The 25,188-nt window shown below is 39.2% G+C and overlaps 1 protein-coding gene across 2 annotated transcripts in view; it reads right to left on the bottom strand.

The window, feature by feature from the left end:
* The window catches only part of hdac6 (histone deacetylase 6), a 73,356-nt gene extending 49,146 nt beyond the window's left edge, over window positions 1-24,210 (bottom strand). Inside the window, exons 1-10 of one of the 2 annotated variants that reach the window (XM_060932469.1) lie at window positions 23,980-24,210; window positions 23,421-23,554; window positions 18,828-18,938; window positions 13,864-13,949; window positions 13,615-13,699; window positions 10,637-10,677; window positions 10,460-10,556; window positions 10,278-10,375; window positions 2,933-3,037; window positions 2,761-2,829 (exon numbers count right to left, since the gene is read on the bottom strand). In XM_060932469.1, coding sequence (XP_060788452.1) covers window positions 2,761-2,829; window positions 2,933-3,037; window positions 10,278-10,375; window positions 10,460-10,556; window positions 10,637-10,677; window positions 13,615-13,699; window positions 13,864-13,949; window positions 18,828-18,938; window positions 23,421-23,501 — 773 coding nt within the window. In that variant the 5' untranslated portion in view covers window positions 23,502-23,554; window positions 23,980-24,210. The remainder of the gene's footprint in view (window positions 1-2,760; window positions 2,830-2,932; window positions 3,038-10,277; window positions 10,376-10,459; window positions 10,557-10,636; window positions 10,678-13,614; window positions 13,700-13,863; window positions 13,950-18,827; window positions 18,939-23,420; window positions 23,555-23,979) is intronic. The other variant, XM_060932471.1, reaches the window with a different exon arrangement.
* Between the last annotated feature and the right edge of the window lie 978 nt (window positions 24,211-25,188).

Raw genomic sequence — 25,188 nt, 5'->3', positions numbered from 1 at the left:
CTAACTGGTAATTATTTTCAAATCCAGCGAAGATGATTAAAGTGACTTGTGGTTTCAAACACAGGAGAAATGAAGGTAAATAAATACCGGTTATTTTCTCTTGGTTCTGTTCCGTTTTAATCAGCAAAGTTGCTGCCGTGTTAAAAGGCACTGTTCGGAAAGAATCTGTTCAGGTACATACATGTACATTTACAGTACAAAATCGTTCTGTACATGCAGTAAATATCTAATTTTTCAACATAGACATCTGCGGCTTATAGCCCGGTGCGGCTTGTATATCTTTTTTTTATTTATTTTTTTAAAATGGAGCGGATGCGGCTTATATACAGGTGCGCTCTATAGTCCAGAAAATACAGTAACTTGCGTATTTTTTTTGTGTGTGGCTGTGTCCATATAATATAAAGAATATTACATGGTGGTGCGAAGATATGAAGTTTATCTCCGAGTGGTGAATGGATCTATCACGAGTGAGCGAGTGAAAATATTTTCATTCGCTCACTCGTGATATATACATTCACCACTCGAAGATAAACTTCATATCTTCGCACAACTGCGTAATATCCTCTATATACGACGCACTTACGGCAGAAACCCGGCTCAGATCGCTAGCTGGTGGCCAAAATGACGAGATGAGAGAGCTGGATAGACTAAAGGACTAAAGCGCCGCTGCATCACTCTCTTTAGGTCGAGATGAAGTGAGGAATAAATCTCACTGCACCGCTATCAGCAGGGAGTCGAACGGGACTGAGAGCAATGTAGGACAACAAAGTGAAAACAGACTGACATATTAATAAAACAAGTTGTAATTAATAGATAGATAGATAGATAGATAGATAGATAGATAGATAGATAGATAGATAGATAGATAGATAGACAGACAGACAGACAGACAGACAGACAGACAGACAGACAGACAGAACCCCGATTCCAAAAAAGTTGGGACAAAGTACAAATTGTAAATAAAAATGGAATGCTATGACGTGGACGTTTCAAAATTCCATATTTTATTCAGAATAGAACATAGATGACATATCAAATGTTTAAACTGAGAAAATGTATCATTTAAAGAGAAAAATTAGGTGATTTTAAATTTCATGACAACAACACATCTCAAAAAAGTTGGGACAAGGCCATGTTTCCCACTGTGAGACATCCCCTTTTCTCTTTACAACAGTCTGTAAACGTCTGGGGACTGAGGAGACAAGTTGCTCAAGTTTAGGGATAGGAATGTTAACCCATTCTTGTCTAATGTAGGATTCTAGTTGCTCAACTGTCTTAGGTCTTTTTTGTCGTATCTTCCGTGTAATGATGCGCCAAATGTTTTCTATGGGTGAAAGATCTGGACTGCAGGCTGGCCAGTTCAGTACCCGGACCCTTCTTCTACGCAGCCATGATGCTGTAATTGATGCAGTATGTGGTTTGACATTGTCATGTTGGAAAATGCAAGGTCTTCCCTGAAAGAGACGTCGTCTGGATGGGAGCATATGTTGCTCTAGAACCTGGATATACCTTTCAGCATTGATGGTGTCTTTCCAGATGTGTAAGCTGCCCATGCCACACGCACTAATGCAACCCCATACCATCAGAGATGCAGGCTTCTGAACTGAGCGCTGATAACAACTTGGGTCGTCCTTCTCCTCTTTAGTCCGAATGACACGGCGTCCCTGATTTCCATAAAGAACTTCAAATTTTGATTCGTCTGACCACAGAACAGTTTTCCACGTTGCCACAGTCCATTTTAAATGAGCCTTGGCCCAGAGAAGACGTCTGCGCTTCTGGATCATGTTTAGATACGGCTTCTTCTTTGAACTATAGAGTTTTAGCTGGCAACGGCGGATGGCACGGTGAATTGTGTTCACAGATAATGTTCTCTGGAAATATTCCTGAGCCCATTTTGTGATGTCCAATACAGAAGCATGCCTGTATGTGATGCAGTGCCGTCTAAGGGCCCGAAGATCACGGGCACCCAGTATGGTTTTCCGGCCTTGACCCTTACGCACAGAGATTCTTCCAGATTCTCTGAATCTTTTGATGATATTATGCACTGTAGATGATGATATGTTCAAACTCTTTGCAATTTTACACTGTCGAACTCCTTTCTGATATTGCTCCACTATTTGTCGGCGCAGAATTAGGGGGATTGGTGATCCTCTTCCCATCTTTACTTCTGAGAGCCGCTGCCACTCCAAGATGCTCTTTTCATACTCAGTCATGTTAATGACCTATTGCCAATTGACCTAATGAGTTGCAATTTGGTCCTCCAGCTGTTCCTTTTTTGTACCTTTAACTTTTCCAGCCTCTTATTGCCCCTGTCCCAACTTTTTTGAGATGTGTTGCTGTCATGAAATTTCAAATGAGCCAATATTTGGCATGAAATTTCAAAATGTCTCACTTTCAACATTTGATATGTTGTCTATGTTCTATTGTGAATACAATATCAGTTTTTGAGATTTGTAAATTATTGCATTCCGTTTTTATTTACAATTTGTACTTTGTCCCAACTTTTTTGGAATCGGGGTGGGTGGATGGATGGATGGATGGATGGATGGATAGATAGATAGGACATGTAAATGATGAACATTAATATCCAGGTGGATTTAATTTCCAATACAAAAGCTGCACAGACTGTTCACGCCGAACATTTCAATGATGATTGATCAGATTTGGCATTTAAAAAAAAGAGGGGGGATTTGAATTTTGGGGAGATGGTTTTCTTCAATAAAATGTCGTTTTGTGAAGAAAAAAAGGAGCTGCATGTACCTGGGATCGTCCTGGAAGGCGTACTGGATTCCCTGACCGTGATGCACATCCCAGTCCACAATCAGAACCCTGCAACACATCACAACACCACACACACACATTACAACCCCGATTCCAAAAAAAGTTTGGATGCTAATCATGGTGTCTAACTTCCAGGAGAACACACACTTACCGCTGGACGCCGTGGCATTTCTGAGCGTAACGCGCTGCCACTGCTACGTTATTAAACATGGAGTATCCGTTCATCTGCTCGGCCTGGGCGTGGTGTCCTGGAGGTCTGCGACGGAGATGAGAATTTTAAATTTTAAATTTTAATTTTAAAGCAAAGTAGTTTTGGAATTAGCTGAATGATCATATCTGCATATTTTTATATTTAACACAGAGTAATTTAAAAAAAAAATTAAACCCAATCAATCTGTGAAATGATGTTTATATGTTTATCCAAGGCTATTTTTAAAATGTTAAACAAATTAAATGCTATTCAAAATCTAAAACGCCAGAGCGTCAGCGGTGCAGGAGCTCACACGGCTGTTCCATGAGAAACCAGACTCGTTTATAATGAACCAAGTTGTTGTTCTTCATGAGCACAATTACAACAATTTGATATTCCAAACAAAACAATCAGAATCAACAATCCACTGAAAACTGAGGGAGGAGGAGTGATTTTCCTCAAAGTTCATTAACTGGCCTAATTAGCGACTCATTAATGATAAATCACAAAACCAGGAAGTAACTTTTGTGCAGACTGATTAGATCTTCCAAACAAAACAATCAGAATCAAAATCCATTGAAAACCCAGGGAGGGAAGAGGAGCGATTTTTGTGAATTATGGACGGACGGACAGACGGATGGATGGACGCTGCGTGATGGCAATAGCGCATTGCCCTACGGCTGGTGAGTGAAAAACGTAATAATATTTTCCGTAGCAAATCGAAATGAGACAAAAAATTAAGAATTCAAAACCATGGCCTGGACAAAGATGAAACATTTCACTTCTACCATTTCGACTATAGTGACGTTCTTAAAAAGTATGCCATGCGTTAAAAAAAAAAAAAAAAACACACAAGTGTTGCCAGGCAAAACAAACCTCGCCAAGCAGCACTTATTTTATACCTATATGTTGATAATGGTAATATTTCTCAGTCACCAGCTGTCAGGTTATAGTCCTATGAAAATCCATGACCTTGAGTTTGACATTTCAAATTCACTCAAGGTCAAAGGTCATGGTGGCAACTGAAAGCCCATATGGGACTTCTTATATGTTGATAATGGTAAACATCTGGCTATCATGAACCATTTTAAAGTTAAAGCCCTTGGAAAACCCATGACCTTCAGTTTGACCTTTCAAGCTCAAAGATCATGGTGCCAAATGAAAGCCCATATGGCACGTCCTAGAAGTTGATAAGGGTGAATATCAGTCTACCATCAACTGTTTTCAAGTTACAGCCCTCTGAAAATCCGTGACCTTGAGTTTGACCTTTCAAGGTCAAAGATTATGGTGCCAAATGAAAGGCCATATGGGAGTTCCTATATGCTCATAATAGTAAACATCTGTCGACCGGCAACTGTTTTTGAGTTATAATGGAAAATGTTATTTTGATCGAAAGGTTGACCTTTCCGGTGACCTTGACCTTCGCCTTGACCCGATTACCTCCAAAATTTAATCAGGTAATCTACGGACCATTGCCCACCTACCCTGAAAATTAGAAGTCAATCGGTGCAACTGTCTAGACGCTAGATTGTTCACAGGCACACACACAAACAAACTGCACTGATTACAACACCTCACCCCGTTTACTCCGTCGCGGGCGCGGTAACGAACACGTACTCATTACAATATTATCATTAAATGCCGCAGCTGAGAGACTGTTGTAGCTGTGACAGGGTCAGCCACTGCAGGACTTTTATTTTGCCGACACCAGAGAAGAAGAAACCTTGAAAACATGGAAATGACTGCATTTGCATTTTGGAAATGGAATAAGAAAAGGGAAATTTGAGGAGGGAAAAAAAACAAACAGTTTTTACTCATTAACACCGTTCTAGCTGCTTGCAATAATTTTTATCAGGGTAATTCTTCAGCAGAGAGGCCAAAACAATGAAATTATTAAGACTGCCTGAACTTGTCCTCTCAGCAGAGGTGGACAGTAACGAAGTACATTTACTTGAGTTCTGTACTTAAGTACACTTTTTGAGTATCTGTACTTTACTTGACTATTATTTTTGTTGGAAACTTATGACTTTAACTTCACTACATCTCATCTCATTATCTCCAGCCGCTTTATCCTGTTCTACAGGGTCGCAGGCAAGCTGGAGCCTATCCCAGCTGACTACGGGTGAAAGGCGGGGTACACCCTGGACAAGTCGCCAGGTCATCACAGGGCTGACACATAGACACAGACAACCATTCACACTCACATTCACACCTACGCTCAATTTAGAGTCACCAGTTAACCTAACCTGCATGTCTTTGGACTGTGGGGGAAACCGGAGCACCCGGAGGAAACCCACGCGGACACGGGGAGAACATGCAAACTCTGCACAGAAAGGCCCTCGCCGGCCACGGGGCTCGAACCCGGCCCTTCTTGCTGTGAGGCGACAGCGCTAACCACTACACCACCGTGCCGCCCAACTTCACTACATTTGAAAGACAAATATCGTACTTTTCACTCCACTACATTTTTATCAAGGTCCTCGTTACTCGTTACTACGAAGCAGCTTTGAAAGTGGATGTTTTTTTTCTTTTCTTTTCTAAAACATGATTGTTTTTTTCGCAGGTGACACTGAGACAGCCAGTCAGTAATCACTAGGGTCACATCACATCCATAGACTGGATAAAATCAAGTTCAGTGATTTCTCAGCAGCGTTATTTAACATTCTGATGGCAGAATGGAAGGAGGCGGTTCTTCAGGGGAACGAACGCACCCATGGCTATAGCTAGAACCCATGTTTCAGTTTTCTGAAAGGATTAAAGAGTCGTTTCGTTTTAAATGTTTGCCGAAAACGAACCACATCACAGCCTACAAAAACTCGCCGTCCAACGTGCAGAAGCATATTGAGGTCTGTAAACGTTTTATTCCAAGAGAAAGCTTGCAATGAAGTTGTCTGTGCTTTTAGAGCTAGCGATAACGTTGCAATAGCTATGCAGTCTGGTTAGTCAAATGACTTTCTATGGATTTGTCCACGGCTAACGTTTACACATAGCTAGTTAACTTGGACACTGTTAGTTAGCATGTAAAAACAGAGTTACGCTAACATGAATAACGTTAACTTCTCTGAAGTCCTTCCATAAATATCTCATCTCATCTCATTATCTGTAGCCGCTTTATCCTGTTCTACAGGGTCGCAGGCAAGCTGGAGCCTATCCCAGCTGACTACGGGCGAAAGGCGGGGTACACCCTGGACAAGTCGCCAGGTCATCACAGGGCTGACACATAGACACAGACAACCATTCACACTCACATTCACACCTACGGTCAATTTAGAGTCACCAGTTAACCTAATCTGCATGTCTTTGGACTGTGGGGGAAACCAGAGCACCCGGAGGAAACCCACGCGGACACGGGGAGAACATGCAAACTCCACACAGAAAGGCCCTCGCCGGCCCCGGGGCTCGAACCCAGGACCTTCTTGCTGTGAGGCGACAGCGCTAACCACTACACCACCGTGCCGCCCCTTTCATAGATATGTTTTAGCATAATCTTGCCAAATAAACAGAATGTAGAAATCTTTCTTTTCTAGTAGCGTTAGCGACCCAATATGATTTTGAGTTTGAAGAGAGTTTGCTAGCATATCAGGTGGAGCTTCACTGACTAGCTAACTCAACGTTAAACCACCATGATGGCACAGCATGCGTTCATTTTGTGAATTCACATTTCTGTCTTTGGTAATGGCGTTAGGTTTTGTAAGCATTGTGGCAATAATACAACGATGTGTTGACAGAAAATGTACTTTTAATACTTAAGTATTTTTAAAAGCAAATACTTCAGTACTTTAACTTGAGTAAAAATTTGACTGGAGAACTTTCACTTGTATCGGAGTAACATTTGACCAACGGGATCTGTACTTTGACTGAAGTGATATTGCTAAAGTGTGGAATCCAAGGCAAAATGTACCGAAAACCAGATTTAAAACTCATCACCCCGATTATAGCAACATCGCTTCAGAGGAATCTCTGAAGTATTTGAATTTTAAGATATGAAAGTTCGTTTTTTTTCTGACATAATTTCGTTCCTGACTTTTCTTTCCTCAAAAAAAGATTTTACATTCAAAGTTAAACATAGCCAATTTTTCTGTGCTTTTTGGGGTCAAATATGATATTCCATACAGTGTTAATTTTTTTATTTAATACCATTATCTTGAGTACTGCAACTAAAAAAAAAGTTACCACATTTTGCTGTGAATGTCATTCTGTTACCGAAGAACGACCCATCAGCTAAATTTAGACTAAAATTAACAATAACTAAATAATAACAAGAGTGCTCTGAGAGTACAATATCCCCTGCTGACAACTAGGTCATAACTCTGGTAAAATGTGACTCAATTTAACAAAATTACTATATATGTGTATTACCGACATATAACAAAGAATCCTGTCAAATTTCGTGAAATTCCTCCAGAAATTGTGAGAGGAGTTGATTTCAGAAGGCGAGCACCCTTTCCGGGATGGATGGACATCGCCATGACATAATCCCCCTTCGGGCCTTTCAGCCAGCGGGGGATTAAAAACTTTTTGCCAAATTACATGAAATTCCTCCAAAAATTGTGAGAGGAGTTGATTTGAGAAAGCAAGCACACCTTGATGAAATTGCCAAAGTTTGTTAATAATCAAGGGCATAACTCGGGTAAAATTTGCCCAAATTAAACGAAATTTCAATATGCGTAAAACTGTCATATAACAAAGCTTTTTGACAAGTTTGGTGAAATTCCTCCCCTAATTGAGAGAGGAGTTGATTTCAGAAGAACGTACACCCTCAGGTGTACAAGTACAAGCTGTTTAATCTAGGGTCAAAACTCTGTGAAAATTTTCACAAACGAAATTAAATCGCAATCTGCGTATTACCATCATATAACAAGGCCTTTTACCAAGCTTCGAGAAATTCGTCCAAAAACTGAGAGAGGAGTTGATGTCAGAAGGCGAGCACACCTTCATGAAATTGTGAAAGTACAAGGTTGTTAATCAAGGGCTGTAACTCTGGTAAAATGCGACTCAATTGAACAATATAAGAATATGCGTATTACCGACATATAACAATGTTTTTTGCCAAGTGTCGTGAAATTCATCCACAAATTGTGAGAGGAGTTGATTTCAGAAGGTGAGCACCCTTCCCGAGACGGACAGATAGATGGCCATCACCACGACATAATCCCCTTTCGGGCCTTTCCGCCAGCGGGGGATAAAAATAAGTAAACATTTAATATTAATAAAAATATGGAGGTGATTATAGGAAAACGCGTGCTGATTGGTCGAGAAATTTGGATTATTTCTCGATAATCACCTCGAGCAACTTGGCAAAATGGCGGTCAATCACTTCGTCACCGTAAGTGAGGAAGAATTACAAATGATGAAAGAAAACGCTGCTCCTAAAAGCACTAAAGATGCTACGAAGTTTGGTCTAAAACTATTCAAAGGTAAGGTGGAATTAATTGTGATTTATTTTATCGATTTCAAAACAAAGTATTTTATGTGACTCGGCGTAGATCAGTGACACAAGTCTGCGCCACAACTTTATTACATTTCCATACCGCTTTTGAAATTTGAAATAAATGATCTTTTTTTAAAATAACCACCTGTGTATTTATACTACAACCCCGAGTCCAAAAAAGTTGGGACAAAGTACAAATTGTAAAATAAAAACGGAATGCAATAATTTACAAATCTCAAAAACCGATATTGTATTCACAATAGAACATAGACAACATATCAAATGTCGAAAGTGAGACATTTTGAAATTTCATGACAGCAACACATCTCAAAAAAGTTGGGACAGGGGCAATAAGAGGCTGGAAAAGTTAAAGGTACAAAAAAGGAACAGCTGGAGGACCAAATTGCAACTCATTAGGTCAATTGGCAATAGGTCATTAACATGACTGGGTACAAAAAGAGCATCTTGGAGTGGCAGCGGCTCTCAGAAGTAAAGATGGGAAGAGGATCACCGATCCCCCTAATTCTGCGCCAACAAATAGTGGAGCAATATCAGAAAGGAGTTCGACAGTGTAAAATTGCAAAGAGTTTGAACATATCATCATCTACAGTGCATAATATCATCAAAAGATTCAGAGAATCTGGAAGAATCTCTGTGCGTAAGGGTCAAGGCCGGAAAACCATACTGGGTGCCCGTGATCTTCGGGCCCTTAGACGGCACTGCATCACATACAGGCATGCTTCTGTATTGGAAATCACTAAATGGGCTCAGGAATATTTCCAGAGAACATTATCTGTGAACACAATTCACCGTGCCATCCGCCGTTGCCAGCTAAAACTCTATAGTTCAAAGAAGAAGCCGTATCCAAACATGATCCAGAAGCGCAGACGTCTTCTCTGGGCCAAGGCTCATTTAAAATGGACTGTGGCAAAGTGGAAAACTGTTCTGTGGTCAGACGAATCAAAATTTGAAGTTCTTTATGGAAATCAGGGACGCCGTGTCATTCGGACTAGAGGAGAAGGACGACCCAAGTTGTCATCAGCGCTCAGTTCAGAAGCCTGCATCTCTGATGGTATGGGGTTGCATTAGTGCGTGTGGCATGGGCAGCTTACACATCTGGAAAGACACCATCAATGCTGAAAGGTATATCCAGGTTCTAGAGCAACATATGCTCCCATCCAGATGACGTCTCTTTCAGGGAAGACCTTGCATTTTCCAACATGAAAACATTTGGCGCATCATAAAACAGAAGATACGACAAAAAAGACCTAAGACAGTTGAGCAACTAGAATCCTACATTAGACAAGAATGGGTTAACATTCCTATCCCTAAACTTGAGCAACTTGTCTCCTCAGTCCCCAGACGTTTACAGACTGTTGTAAAGAGAAAAGGGGATGTCTCACAGTGGAAAACATGGCCTTGTCTCAACTTTTTTGAGATGTGTTGTTGTCATGAAATTTAAAATCACCTAATTTTTCTCTTTAAATGATACATTTTCTCAGTTTAAACATTTGATATGTCATCTATGTTCTATTCTGAATAAAATATGGAATTTTGAAACTTCCACATCATTGCATTCGTTTTTATTTACAATTTGTACTTTGTCCCAACTTTTTTGGAATCGGGGTTGTAAAACAATGATCCAAAACAATGATGAATTATTATTAAATAGAAATTGGAGTAAAATTATTGTTTATTTTCACCAAAGGACTAAAACTGAAACTAAATGATCTTTAAAGCTGAAAAGCTCTACCAGCCATGATCAACAGCTGGATTTAAGTCAAATAAACACAAATACAAATTATAAATTAAAATTTAAGAAATAAAAAAGTAAAGCATGCGACTGAAGATGGAACCCGCGTGTCAAAATGTCACCTGCAGACAGCGAAGCCATTGCGAAGCTCCGATGTCATCACCTTGTCGACCAGCTGGAGGACAGAGCCGGCGGCTAGACAGGCACATGAGAAAGACTCCTACACACACACACACACACACCAAAATGAACCCCAACACACCCTCACACTCAGGATAAGAGACATGCACATGGCAGGTCTTACAGGATGCAGGTAGACGGAGTCGTAACGATCAGACACACACTTCAGCTCCTCTTCAGTCATCTTCTGCATGGACCTCATGAGATCGATGTATTCCTTCCTGTCACACAAACAGCACAAATCACCATGACGCACGAAACACACAGTCGTTCCAGCAGGATTACTGATCAAAAGACTTACGTGTGAATCAGAGAAAGCTCCCCCTCTGAGGCAGATCTGGTCTGAAACAGGAACAGAAGCAGTTCAGGGAAAAGAGCACATACTGTACAGCGAATAAGGACTGAAGGGATGTCAGTGAACATGAACTCACAGCCTCCCAGGTTTCCATCACTCTGACATGCAGGTGAAAACAGCAGCATGCTATAACTACACCGCTACACACTGTAACGACGATGATGTGTTTTATAACATATGGAAACTAAATGAGTGAACCTGCATTAAATATAATTAAATATTTCTCCTAGATTATGCCAATGCTCAAAGAAACGAATGAAAATAAACCTTTCATGCAAAATTTAAGAGAGAGAGAGGATATTACACAGTTGCGTGAAGATATGAAGTTTATCTTCGAGTGGTGAATGTATATTTCACGAGTGAGCAAAGTGAACGAGTAAAATATTTTCAACATGAGAAGATAAACTTCATATCTTCGCACCACTGTGTAATGTTCTTTATATTACATGGACACATCCACCAAAAAAAAAAAAAAACCCACAAGTTAATCAAAATAATTTTCATTTTGAACCAGTTCGCCATTTTGACAACACACGTCTAGTTAGCGGGAAAACACTGGGAGTGACATCATCGGAGTGAAATATCAGGAATTATTATACATGCAGGACACTTTTTTTTAAAACGTGTTCTATTCCCTTCTAGCGGGTTTCATTCATTTGGTTTGAAAGCATGCAATATTGTTAGCATATCGCTTATCCTACATGTATTACATCACTCTACCCAATGGAGAATGAGCGTTGAATATGGTTTACGATATTGCATGGTTGTCAAAACGATATGACGTCACACGCCGGAGATGTAAAACTTCCATGCTAGCGAGTGAGCGACTGGGACAATTTGTAAACAAACATGGCTGCCAGTTTTGCTTCGTTAAATCCAGAAGATTTGAAAGAGAAAGATGCGTCGAACACCCAAAAGGAATGTGTAATAATAATAATAATAATAATAACATTGGCTGGCTTTTTTTGTGGTCTATCAGATATATTCCATTCAGCTACTCGTCCTCGACTTGTTCAGTATCATGCTAGCTGAATGGAATATATCTGATAGACCACGAAAAAAGCCAGCCAATATTATTTAAATATAGCCTGGGCCCGCCCATCCTAAGCGTGACGCAACACGAGGGCCTGTTCCGAGCTTAGTCTGGCCAGGCAGGCTATCTACAGCATTTCCAAGCTCCCGAAAAATCGGGAACCAATCAACTTTGAGCATCTCCAACGGCCCTGGGTAGAGGCGTGTTCAAGGCAGTGACGTAGTAGAACTGCGACAGGAAGCCATAGATTGTTTACAGAATCTATGCCGGAAGCGCTTCATTCACATCACGAACATGGAGCAGCGGCAAGCCTTTGACACAGCGGTAGATGCTGTATTGAAAGCATTCAACGGGAAGTTCTCATTGAAAACGGAGCAAAGAGCAGCCCTGGAGGTATTTATTGAAAGGAAGGACGTTTTCGCCTTGCTCCCGACCGGCTTCGGTAAGAGTTTAATCTACCAGTTAGCCCCGTCGCGTCGCATACGTCAGAGGAAAGAGTGATGTGATTGGTTTAAGCTTCGTCACAGCCTTTTCTGGCTTCGACCAGTAGCAAACTGAGGCATTTCAGGGAGGCGGGTCAACCACGGGCTCTGGGAAACGGTTTGGCTTAATAGCTTGGCCAGACCAAATGCTCGGAGAGCTTTGAAGTCGCGTTAGCCAGGCTAATTTAAATATGTCGCTCAGATCCGCGACAGATTTCGTCTGAAAAATGCGAGTTTTTCAACACGAGAAGATAAACTTCATATCTTCAAGCCAACGTGTGATTTTCTTTTTATTATATCACATTACTCCAATTCTAAGGTCCCTTCACTGGCTTCCAGTAAGCTACAGAATTGACTTTAAAGCATTGCTGCTGGTGTACAAATCTCTAAATGGTACAGGGCCCAATTACCTCTCTGATATGTTGCGGCGGCCTAACCCAATCAGATCTACCAGATCGCAGCAGCAAAATTTACTGGTAAAACCTGTTGTTAAAACAAAGTGTGGTGAAGCAGCTTTTAGCTACTATGCAGTACAGCTATGGAACCAACTGCCAGAGGACATCAAAAATGCTCCTGCTGTTGGCAGCTTCAAATCTAGACTAAAGACCAAGCTGTTCTCAGATGCTTTCTGCTAAATTATTAATATTGTCATCTTTACATGTTTTAAACTTTACTTAACTTTTACAGTCTTTGCATGTTTTAAACTTTACTTAACTTTTATTCCATTTTATTCTGCTGTTTTTTACTGAACTTTTACTTCATTTTATTTTATTATTTTTAGTATTGTTTAATTCTTATATTATTTTTATTTTTCTCTCTTCTTCCCCCTTTATTTTATGTAATTTTATTTTCTATTGTTTACTGTTTTGCCTTTACCTCTGTAAAGCACATTGAACTGCCACTGTGTATGAAATGTGCTATATAAATAAACTTGCCTTGCCTTAAACACTAAAACACTGAGCTGCATCATTCAAAAATCCTACATTGAGGAAATTTTGTCAAGAATATTGCTATATTTCTTGTTCAAAAAAAATGTTTTGACTTTCTATAAATTTGGTCATCAAGATTAAATATTTTACACCTGACTGTTAACAATTTCTGTGTATATAAACAATGGAATTATCATCATTATTATTATTAATAACTTATTTCAGGTTTTTTTTTGTTCTCATGCTAATCACACACATGGACATCCATTTGCTTTGTAATAAGTGCCAATGTAAAAAAAAAAAAAAAAGGCCAAATTCATCTAAAGAATCTGGATGCGTTGTGAAATAATTGCAAGTTAAAACACTCACAATTTTCATCTTCATATTCGAATATCAACACCGCAATAAATATTAACACACAGTAAATATCCTGTCGCCCCTCGCAATCAGCAACACGTGAGCTGCAGCCATGTTTCTCACCTCCACCTGCATGCAGCGAGACAGCAGCCCCTCCGTCTCCATCATCCCCACGATAGCGCTCACTCTCTCTGGACACTCGGGGTGACTGGAAGGACAACAACAAGGATGACGAATTTCATCAAGAACAAACTCAGAGTCACATTCAAGCAAGAAACTGAATAAATATAATTAAAGACCCCGATGTCAGCTCCAATCCATTCTAGTGCATTACAGTGAATATTAAAGTGTCAGCTCGAGTGCTGGCGTCACCTGGAGTCCCACAGGCAGTGATAACGGGAAAACGCATCGGAATAAACCAGACCTGTTCCGGTCGCCTTCGGCTTGTCGAGCAAATCCTACAAACACATCGACATGAACCACACATTAGATCACAGACACAATCTGAGATCTCTTAAACATTCCAGGACAAAGCTGAGACTAATGTATGATATAATCAGTGATGTGAACAAAACACACATTTTATCATATATCATATCATATATGAATGAACTGGAATGAAGTGAAGGTCAATCAGAAGGTCTAATAAAGGTACTCAGTCTAAACAGTAGGAAAGGAAAGAAACCGAATCGTTCAGAAAAGGTCCAGTCTCGTCTATTTTACTTCACTTCAGTTTTCATGTGATCTCCGATGACCAGAATATGGTTCACAAAGGAGAAATAAAAATCTAAAAAAATAACAAAATCAGCTGTGAGCTACTGCTCACTTACGTACCCCTCCGCTCTCGCTTATATCAGAATGCAAGCAATCGAAGGAATAGAACACTTATTATGAATGATGACTTCAACAAGTAAGTAAAGAGCAGTGTCTCTCTCCAGGGATTTCAAACAGCATCCTGATAAACTGTCATTTTGAAATTTCAGGGCTCGACATTAACTTTTGGGGCAAGTGGGGGTTCATGTCCACTCGACCCCCCAATAGTATCACTTGCCCTCTATTTTGCGAGTACTTTTTTTTCAGAAAACCATAGAATAGTTGTGAATTGCAACATAAAATTAAGATCACACATTGAGTTGAAGTTATTGAGTTTATTATTAAGTTTGGTTATTGGTTACTTGTAATGGACAATAACAATTTTATCCAAAATAGTTTTTCCTGCCTTAGTCAAATTATTTCCATTTCACACGCATGCAGATGTTGTGAAGTTCAGTGTGTTGGTGTAGAACTCTCTCAGACTGTAGGCTCATTACTTGATAATGTAGAAATCTATAACAAAGTTTGTATGAAGAAAACAATAGGGTGCCAAGACTTTTGAACAGTACAGTGTGTTTGAGAATTTTTTTTTTTTTGTTATATCATCCACCTCTAGGTTTAAAGAAAAAAAAACCCGCACTGCGTCATGACAGACAGGATAATGTTTGAGTTTAAAAGTATTGTTTAGTGTGTAGGTTGAGGGTGGTTTATACAGACCTGTAGTCCGGGAGCCAAAGGCCCAAATTTGGCTGAACCTGGCTTCGTCGGTTAAAGTTTTTTTTTTTGCTGTTTGTTGTTGTCCAAGGTCTACTCATTAAGATAAGAGAGGGCGCCCGGTGATATCCCTTGGGCAATTCCGGATATTGGCCCTTTATTGTTGGATGTGCTGCAGTCATAGCCTAAATTCTGACATTTTGACATTCTTCACTTTATGTTCACCAAAGTCTATATATCATACTTATTTTTGTGTTTGTTAACATAATAGGATGAGTTTAAGGCCTGGGGGTGGGGTTCCAGCCATGGTTGGGGGTGTGGCCATGCAATTGGGGGCGGGGCTTATACCAAAAAGCCCTTTATTACTCTATTACTTTGGTTGTTAATGCGAGCCTTAAATTATTAGGCATACACTCCATTGGCATCCTTGTGTTTACTTCTGCAGGGGAATATGAGGGACACAATTAGCTAATTCAAGCCAACTTGTGTAGCTATCTTGCTAACTCTGTCAATCACACTGCCCCCAAAAGATCACAGCACGCATAAGCTAAGCAGAGAAACTATTTGACTGTAATCATGAAAGAGCAGTGACATGTACTCACTGCTCACCAGTGAACTAGACCCATAGTTTCACAACACTGGCTAGCACACCCAACTCTCACCTAGTAAATGCTAGTCACTGATTTTTTAAGCTAATACATTAAGCTAATAGATTGCTTATTTTAACGATATTGACTGTTGAAATAGTAATGTCCCTGGTTCCCTAGTAAAATTCAGGGCATTGTCCCCGATTATCATCTCAAAAGTCTGTTAACCTTACCCTCACCCCCACTCCAAACCACACTGCTTGTGGACTGAGAGTCATGTGCACTAGCCAGTCCACTGACTAGCACGACTTTTAAAACGTTGGGCAGTAAGGTTTCCTTAAGCTAATACATTAAGCTAATAGATTGCTTATTTTTACGATATTGACTGTTGAAATAGTAATGTTCCTGGTTCCCTAGTAAAATTCAGGGCATTGTCCCCGATTCACCCCCACTCCAAACCACACTGCTCTTCCACTGACTAGCACGACTTTTAAAACGTTGGGGAGTAAGGTTTACTTAACATTCTCCTCTGTACTAGCTGGCATCCAGTACATAAGCTTATTTTTACAGACACTAAGCAATGGCAAAGGGTTTAGAGGGTTTTTTTTTTTCATCTGAACTCTTAGTTCTTTCCTTAAATAGTTTTTGTGTTTTGTGTGTGTGTTTGCATACTGTATGTAATTATTTTACATAATTATTGCTCATTAGTGTGTGTGCATGCGTATGTGTGTGCGTGTGCATGCATGCATGCACGTACATGCTTTATGTACTGTAGTTCTTGTATCAAAATTGTTAATTTTGCAAATTTATGAAAGGGTCAATTACACGTTTGACTAATTTGAATGACAGTAAAGCGTGAATACTGTACAGCCAATTTGGTTAATTGAAAATCAGTATCTTTTGCTATTCTTGTGTGTGTGTGCGCATGCTGTATATGCCATTTTGCATGCTTGATATATTGCATACTGTAGTTTTACATAGTGGATCACTGGTGTGAGTGTATATGCATGCTGTATATAGTTATATTGCATGCTGTATATAGTTCTTTTACATAGTGGATCACTGGTGTGAATGTATATGCATGCTGTATATATTTCTATTTCATGCTGTATATACAGTAGTTCTTTTACATAGTGGATCACTGGTGTGAGTGTATGCATGCTGTATATAGTTCTATTGCATGCTGTAGTTCTTTTACATAGTGGATCACTGGTGTGAGTGTATACATGCTGTATATAGTTCGTTTACATAGTGGATCATTGGTGTGAGTGTATGCATGCTGTATATAGTTCTTCTACATAGTTATTGGTCATTTGTGTGTGTGTGCATGCTGTATATAGTTCTTTTGCATGCTGTATAGTTCTTACATAGATATTGATCATTATTTTGTATTAACTGTAGAGTTTATGTAATACTTGTATAAAAATCGCTAATTTGGAAAAGTTATGAAAGGGTTAATTAATCCACATTTGATGTATTTGAATGACAAATATAGAGAAAAATGTGAATACCTATCAGATACAGCCAACTTGGTGCATTTAATATCAGTATTTACACTGATATTATTTTTTTTGTATTTTCTTCCATTATTTGGGCATATAGGGCATTAAAGGGTTAATATATTAAATTGCCCAAGGGATATCACCGGGCACCCTCTTAAATCTTGAAGAGCTACCTCAAATCTATAAGATAAAGCAAAAAAAAAAAACTTTAACCAAAAATTCCGGGTCCGACCCCATGGCTCCCGGACTACTGGCAACCTGTAACTGAATCAGTGCAGCCGGTCTGTCATGACGCAGCGTGTTTTTGTTTTTTTTAAATAAACCTAGAAGTGAATGATGTAACAAAAAAGATATATAAATATTTTCCACAGGACTGTGTTCCTCTGATAACAGAAACAGAGCTCCAGCTCTCTCTGCTCTTAATCTGTTCTGTTCTTTCAGGATTTATCGCGCATGTCGCTCCTTGTTGCATTTTTTATGTCTGAGTTGTTTGAAACCAATCTGGGTTTTCTGTGTCGAATAAGGAAGCGGCTTCACCTGTAAGAAAATCAAACACCTTCATGAAGGAGCTAACTCGAATGCAAGCAGAAAAAAACGAAATTCTTAAGCAAACTCTTCCGTCCTCACTTCCGACTTTCTGTTTTTGTAAAATACGTTGTAAATACAATCGTGAATTTCTCTGGAGTTTTCAGGCTGAGCTCCTCTCCTCGTATTCTTTAACAGCTCATTTCCTCGCTGTGCTTGAAGCATTTGCTTCTATTTGTTAACATTTTTCTTGAGAGCAGGGAGACGGTAATGCCTTTTATCTATTTCTCTGTTTGAACAAGCAAAAACAGCGCAGAAATTAACCATATTGAAGACAGATTAAGCCTTGCTTGCATGAAAGACGGTGTCTGTCTGACCCCAGCTGTAATTATCACATGATGCGTGACGTCATGCACAAGGGGTCTATAAACAGTACGCGTTCCATATTACAACAGCGGGGGGATATAAAATAACTTGCAAAGCAGTAAATGAAACCGAGACTAAGAAAACAGCCAAGACATAATGGCGGATACGTAGCGAGGGACGCTTTTAGAAACTGAAATAAAAGATCAAAAAGCCTAATTTCTGTGGTGCTAGTTCGTAATACATGCTCATTCTAAATTGCCCAGTCGGGCATGTCGGGGACATATCCCACTTGCCCGAATGCATGTTTCACTTGCCCCGGGCAATCGGGCAGTCCTTAATGTCGAGCCCTGAAAATAGCATTCTGCTTCTTGAAATAGCGTCAAAATCCACGCTATATGTTTCGCAAATACATTCAGTCGGTAAACAGGAAGTCAATGTGCGACAGACCTGAAAACGGTAAAGACGGTATAGAACCCCAAGCTGAAGCTCAGTACCAAATATCAAGCAGTTGTGGTTTGTAGTTGTTGAGAAAAATGTTACGAAAATTTTGTAAACCCACGCTATATGTTTTGTAAATACATTCAGTCGGTAAACAGGAAGTCGATGTGTGACAGACCTGAACACGGTAAACACGGTATATAACCCCAAGGTGAAGTTTGGTACCAAGTGGCTATGATTTGTGGTTGCTGAGAAAAAGGGTGTTTCGGACAGACAGAGATACAGACAGACAGAGGTAAACCAGTACACCCTCCCTCCCTCCCTCTTTCCTTCGGAGCAGGGGTATAATAATTAAAAAAAAAAAAAAAACAAGCTCAAGAGAGATCTGTACCATGTTTTTGAGTTTGTTGGTCATCTCCTCTTCTGCTTTGCCTCGGTCCCGTCTTCCTTTATTTCTTGCCTCCTGGAGACTTGGTTTCTGGCTGCGTTTGCGGTTTTCCCGCTGACAGATAAGGACACGAGTTAATGACAAACAAACGCCACAGCAGATTAACACACAGATTAGAATTTGAACCCTGGCTCTCGATTAGCTGTGTCAAACTGCAACTTTTGAAATATTTGTACAGATAAATGAGCTCAGACTGCAATCATCATGTCGGCAATGACGGGAAGATTTATGAAAGAGTCTCTCTGAATAGACACTGACTTTGGTACCTGAATAATGATAAGGCCATTATTAAAAAAATGTTCTGTTTCCGGTCCACCGGCCAGGTGAGTGCCGTTTGTGCGGTTGAAATTTTTTTTTAACGCCAGTTTTTCGACATTTTTTTCGGGTTCGTAAATCTAAAATCGAACTTGACATTTACGCATTCCCAGGGCTTTCCACTAAGGCTCATACTAGCCAGCCATGACAAATAAGTAGCCAGGGGGGGAGGAGGAGGAGTAAACACAAAATAAACTCCTGTGCACGCAGTTCCCAGGATTAAATGTATTTTCCACAGACCATTTATTTATTCACTTTACTCAAATACAAAGTAAAATGGCAGTAAATCATCTTTCTTTTCTTGCGTATTGCATCATGAGGCGTTCCTGGCTTGTAAATCTCTTATTTTCGGTGCATGACACATTCACGCAGCTGAGCATGCTATGAATTAACAACGACAACGGTCTGCAGTGGGGCTACACAATTACACACTCAGCGAACATTTCTCCATTTGTGTATGAAAATACACTCCAACCACTCAGTTTGGTTTCATTTACAACCAACGGTGTCTTTTGATGCCAGCACGCAATTGAACGAGAGAAGACTGGTTTACCGGAGACAAAGTAAGCGTTATCTCTGCTTCTGTTCCCTCCGACACACTACTGCCTCCGCCGAGTGCGCGCGCACTCTGAACTGAATCAGCTCTGCGCATGCGCCATGCGGCACAAAAAAATGGCAGCCACCATGAAGGAAGGAGATCCGAAGTTTTCAAACATTTGCTTAAGTGTGAAATCGCAAAATGGTATTCTAGCGAACAACAAAATAGTAAAGATTCAGAAAAACAAATCATTCAGTGATCATTTTAATAGTGTAATTTCATCCGAACTCGGCCTAACGCTCGATTTAGAACTACAAAAAGTCCGTGTGTCGGACATTTTAAGTACCTTTGTGAAAGTTTTGCAAATGTTGCAGTCAGCATTTAAAATGCTAACTTAAAGTTTTTGTACAAGTTTCAGTTGATTAAACTGTCATATTTTATTAAATGTGTCTGCTTTTGTAATAAAAAAGTACTGAAAGAAAAAGCAAACACAGCATTGCGATTTCTTATCCATCCATATATATATATAAAAAAAAATAAAAAAAATAAATCCCTCCCTCCCGACTGAAAATTTTTTGCTCACCCCGTGGACAGGAAACGGATTTTTTTTTTAAGGATGGCCTAGTATAAAGTATCTTGGTATGACACTGTGTAGTAATCAGAAATCACTGCATGTAGATAACCGAGTGAAGGTTTATAGGAATGCATTTCTCGTTGCAAGGCGTAGGATTACGTACTGTACACGTGGATCTGATGCTGAAACTGTCAGTTTTGTCTGGAACACAGCGATTAGAGCGGTACTTATATACAGTATACACTGTGTTAGCATGATAAAATCCTTGTTGGCTAACTTAAAGCAAATCCAAGCGAAGGTGATCAAGGCTGCAATCAGTGTTCATACTGTAAGGCCAAGTTTACATTAGACTGTATCTGTCTCGTTTTCTTTGCGGATGCACTGTCCATTTACATTAAAACGCCTGGAAACGCCGGGAAACGGGAATCCGCCAGGGTCCACGTATTCAATCCAGATCGTGTCTGGTCCGGTGCTGTGTAAACATTGAGAATACGCGGATACGCTGTGCTGAGCTCTAGCTGGCGTCGTCATTGGACAACGTCACTGTGACATCCACCTTCCTGATTCGCTGGCGTTGGTCATGTGACGCGACTGCTGAAAAACGGCGCGGACTTCCGCCTTGTATCACCTTTCATTAAAGAGTATAAAAGTATGAAAATACTGCAAATACTGATGCAAATACTGCCCATTGTGTAGTTATGATTGTCTTTAGGCTTGCCATCCTTCCACTTGCAAGTGGTAAGTGACGCGCATGCCCGATATGCACTGAGATCACACACACAGCGGCTCAGTCCCAAATCACTGCTCGTGCGCTCCACTCACGCGCTCTGTGAGCTGCGCAGGGCCGGAGTGCGCACCCTCCAGAGGGCACTCGCTGTTCAGGGCGGAGTGATTTGGAGCGCAGGATGCCTGCGGAGCCGAGCGTATCCGTGTATTGGCGTTGCTGTGTGCACGCGAATCGTGTATTGGCGTTGCTGTGTGCACACTAATCGTTTTAAAAACATTAATCTAATGATCCGCTGATACGGTCTAATGTAAACCCCACTTAAGTTTTGCTGAAACGGCCCCCTGTTGAATGCTACAGGAGCTCATAGGATTGAGACTACATTGCGCACTGGTTATTTACAATTGTTACGAAATGTATTAGGCACTCATTCTAGAGCCAGATCCTTTTATATACACACACATAAAAATAATTTAGTTTTATTTTTTTTACTTGGCCAAAAATCATGTGATAAATCGTCTAGTCAAGACAACCTAGTTGCACGAGCTAGTCAAATATGTTGTAACCATGGAACATCTCTTATTAAGCATATTTTTGATGATAATTATACACGATATTGCCAACGCACCCTGAAATATTTTACCAGAGATGATGGCCTGGTTGATTCTGTTCGCCAGTTATCGCTAAGTCATGATCTATATCAGCGTTTCTCAACCTTTTTTCAGTCACGGCACCCTTCAGAAGTATGCAAATTCTCAAGGCACCCCCATATAAAATGCTGACCCCGGCAGTGACGTTGTGACATGGGAAAGGGGGCCGTGAGACAAATTTCGATGATGCATGAAGTGGCAATGATCTGCATAAGTGTACAGTAACTATCGTTTTTTGGAATTTTAATTCATTTTATTTATTTCAATGTTAGAATATATAATTTTTTGACGGCACCCCTAACGAAGCCAGATTGAGAAAGGCTGATCTATATGACAGAAATGTTCTTAATATGATGCTCATGCCATTTTAAAATTTTTTACGTGAATATTATGATTATTATTTCTAACTGTTTCTCTATGTATATTGTTCTGATTTTATGTATTTAATTTTGTGTTTCTCACCTAATAGAGGCAATAAACATACTACATCATTATTATTATTATTATTATTTTCACTCTTATTGATGTACATTAATCTGGTAAAAACCTTCAGCAGAATGTTTTTCAGAACCCTCTGAAACAATGCAAGGCAAGGCAAGTTTATTTATATATATATATGTGTATATTTCATACACAGTGGCAGTTCAATGTGCTTTACAGCAAAACAGTAAACAATAGAAAATAAAATTACATTAAATAAATGGGGAAGAAAAATAAGAATTAAACAATAGTAGAAATAAAATAATAATGAAATAAAAGTTCAATTAAAAAAACAGCAGAATAAAATAGAATAAAAGTTAAGTAAAATTTAAAACATGCAGAGACTGTAAAAGTAAAGAGTTTAAAACATGTAGAGATGGTAATATTAATAATTTAGCAGAAAGCATCTGAGAACAGCTTGGTCTTTAGTCTAGATTTGAAGCTGCCAACAGCAGGACCATTTTTGATGTCCTCTGGCAGTTGGTTCCATAGCTGCACTGCATAGTAGCTAAAAGCTGCTTCACCACACTTTGTTTTAACAACAGATTTTACCAGTAAATTTTGCTGCTGCGATCTGGTAGATCTGATTGGGTTAGGCCGCTGCAACATATCAGAGAGGTAATTGGGCCCTGTACCATTTAGAGATTTGTACACCAGCAGCAATGCTTTAAAGTCAATTCTGTAGCTTACTGGAAGCCAGTGAAGGGACCTTAGAATTGGAGTAATGTGTTCTGTTCTTTTTGTTCGTGTGAGAACCCTAGCCGCTGCATTTTGAACCAGCTGAAGTTGTTTGATGGTCTTTTTTGGCAGGCCTGTGAAAAGGCCATTGCAGTAATCAACCCTACTAGAGATGAAGGCATGGATAAGTTTTTCCAGATCATTTTTTGACATAAGTCCTCTTAGTTTGGAAATGTTCTTTAGGTGATAAAATGCCGTTTTAGTGATTGCTTTCATGTGACTGTCAAAGTTTAGCTCGCGGTCAATGAAAACAAGATTTTTAACCATTTCTTTTGTTTTAATCCCCTTTGTGTCAAGAATAGTGGTAATCCTGAGTCTTTCATCTTTTTTTCCAAATAGAATTACTTCTGTTTTTATCTGTGTTCAGCTGAAGAAAATTTTGTGACATCCAGTTGCAGTGCAAAATACGAGCTGTTTCTACGACAGTAATCAACTCTGAACACAGTGAAAACTGTTCCGCAAGTAATTCACATAAGAAGACAGTTTAATATTAAAGAAAACAATGAGCACTTCTTACCTTGCCAGAGCTCTGTGGGGATTTCTTTGGGGAGCGTTTCGAATTCGAACCCTTTGGAGTTTGATCTGATACAGAATCCATGATGATGATGACACAAATTCCACACCACAATCTGTCAGCACATCCAGATCCTGCTTTATAAACAAAGGACATGAATTATATCTCAGTTAAAAGCACAACCGGATTTACACTGTGGGATTTTGGGTTTGTTTGTTTATTTGTTTTTCTCAAAAAGCTGATCTAATTGCATCATTAATTGATTTATTAATTATGCACTGCTTTCTCAGTGTTGTTACTTATTCATTGTTGTACTAACATGGTTTATCATTTATCTTAGCCATGATTCCTTGTTTTGCTTTTTTTAATGCATTGTTTATGATTGTTGATTGCTTTATTCTTTGTCTAATTTTTAATATTTTATGTAAATCATTTTACTCAAAATGAAAAGTGGATTATCCTTCATGGATTAAGGTTATTACTATTATAACATTATGTTATTATTATTATTATTATTATTGTTGTTGTTCTTGTTGCTGTCACAATCTCTATGATCACTTACTATTTTTCCAGAAAAAAATGTCTTCCTTGTTTGACTTGCATTCACCTCCTCCACCAACAAAAATAGGATTTGAAATCCATTATTTTATTTTATTTTAACTGAGGAATCAATTATTGGCCGATAAAGAATGCAAAGAAATTTAACACGATATGAGACACAAATAAAAACAAACCAATTAACTCAAACGGGTTTGTGTTTTCAGGTGAACGCGCTCAAAGACATTCACTCACGGGCTGAATTTCAAATCACACTATTAATCCCTACTGATGATACAGGATTATTATAATTGTATACCCTACAAAGTGCGCTTACATAGGGAATTAGGGGCTTTTTGAAATTCAACCTTGGTGTCGCACAGCTATTTACGTAAACAGTTTGGACGCGTAAAGATGACGTGTAGTAGCGCCAGTTCACGCTGCTAGCAAAGCAGTAAGGAGGGCTGTGTCTTGGTTCAATTCAAATTACACTCTTCAAAATAATCGTAATTTTTTTTGAAAAAATTAACGCATTATATTATTTCCGATATTATTAGCCATAATATATATTTTAATAGTTAGCATAGTTTTAAAAAATATAGAAAACTCTCAGCTAATTATAATAGCAAATACTAGTTGTATTTAAACGGATTAACATTAAATTGCTGGTATGTTCTCTAATATCTCCAAGTTTAAGCTCACCGACTATTTAATATAATTTTCTTTTTTTTCTTTTTTTTTAATCAGCCGTCTCCAAGTTTTTAAGTCCCGCCCTTATTTAAACTGAAAGCTCTTTCCTGATTGGCCAAGCCACTAGTTCAAACTGCGCGCGCCTTATTTATTTAGCTAGCTAGCTGGCTTTTTGGTTGTTTCAGAAGCTTTCCAGTATTTATTTAACCAACATATTCACTAATATCGTGCACTAATTTGGTAGTCTTGCCACTTTCTAGTCCAAATGTGTCATGGACAGTGTGTTATAGGCTCATGAAATCCAACAATGCACTGCAATAGGTTAGTGTGGTTCACAGTGGTGCTTGAAAGTTTGTGAACCCTTTAGAATTTTCTACATTTCTGCATAAATATGACCTAAAACATCATCAGATTTTCACACAAGTCCTAAAAGTAGATAAAGAGAACCCAGTTAAACAAATGAGACAAAAATATTATACTTGGTAATTTATTTATTGAGGAAAATGATCCAATATTACATATCTGTGAGTGGCAAAAGTATGTG

The sequence above is a fragment of the Neoarius graeffei genome, chromosome 10, assembly GCF_027579695.1.
Source record: "Neoarius graeffei isolate fNeoGra1 chromosome 10, fNeoGra1.pri, whole genome shotgun sequence".
In the NCBI taxonomy this organism is placed as follows: domain Eukaryota; kingdom Metazoa; phylum Chordata; class Actinopteri; order Siluriformes; family Ariidae; genus Neoarius; species Neoarius graeffei.
This window is presented reverse-complemented; position numbering and strand designations above follow the sequence as displayed.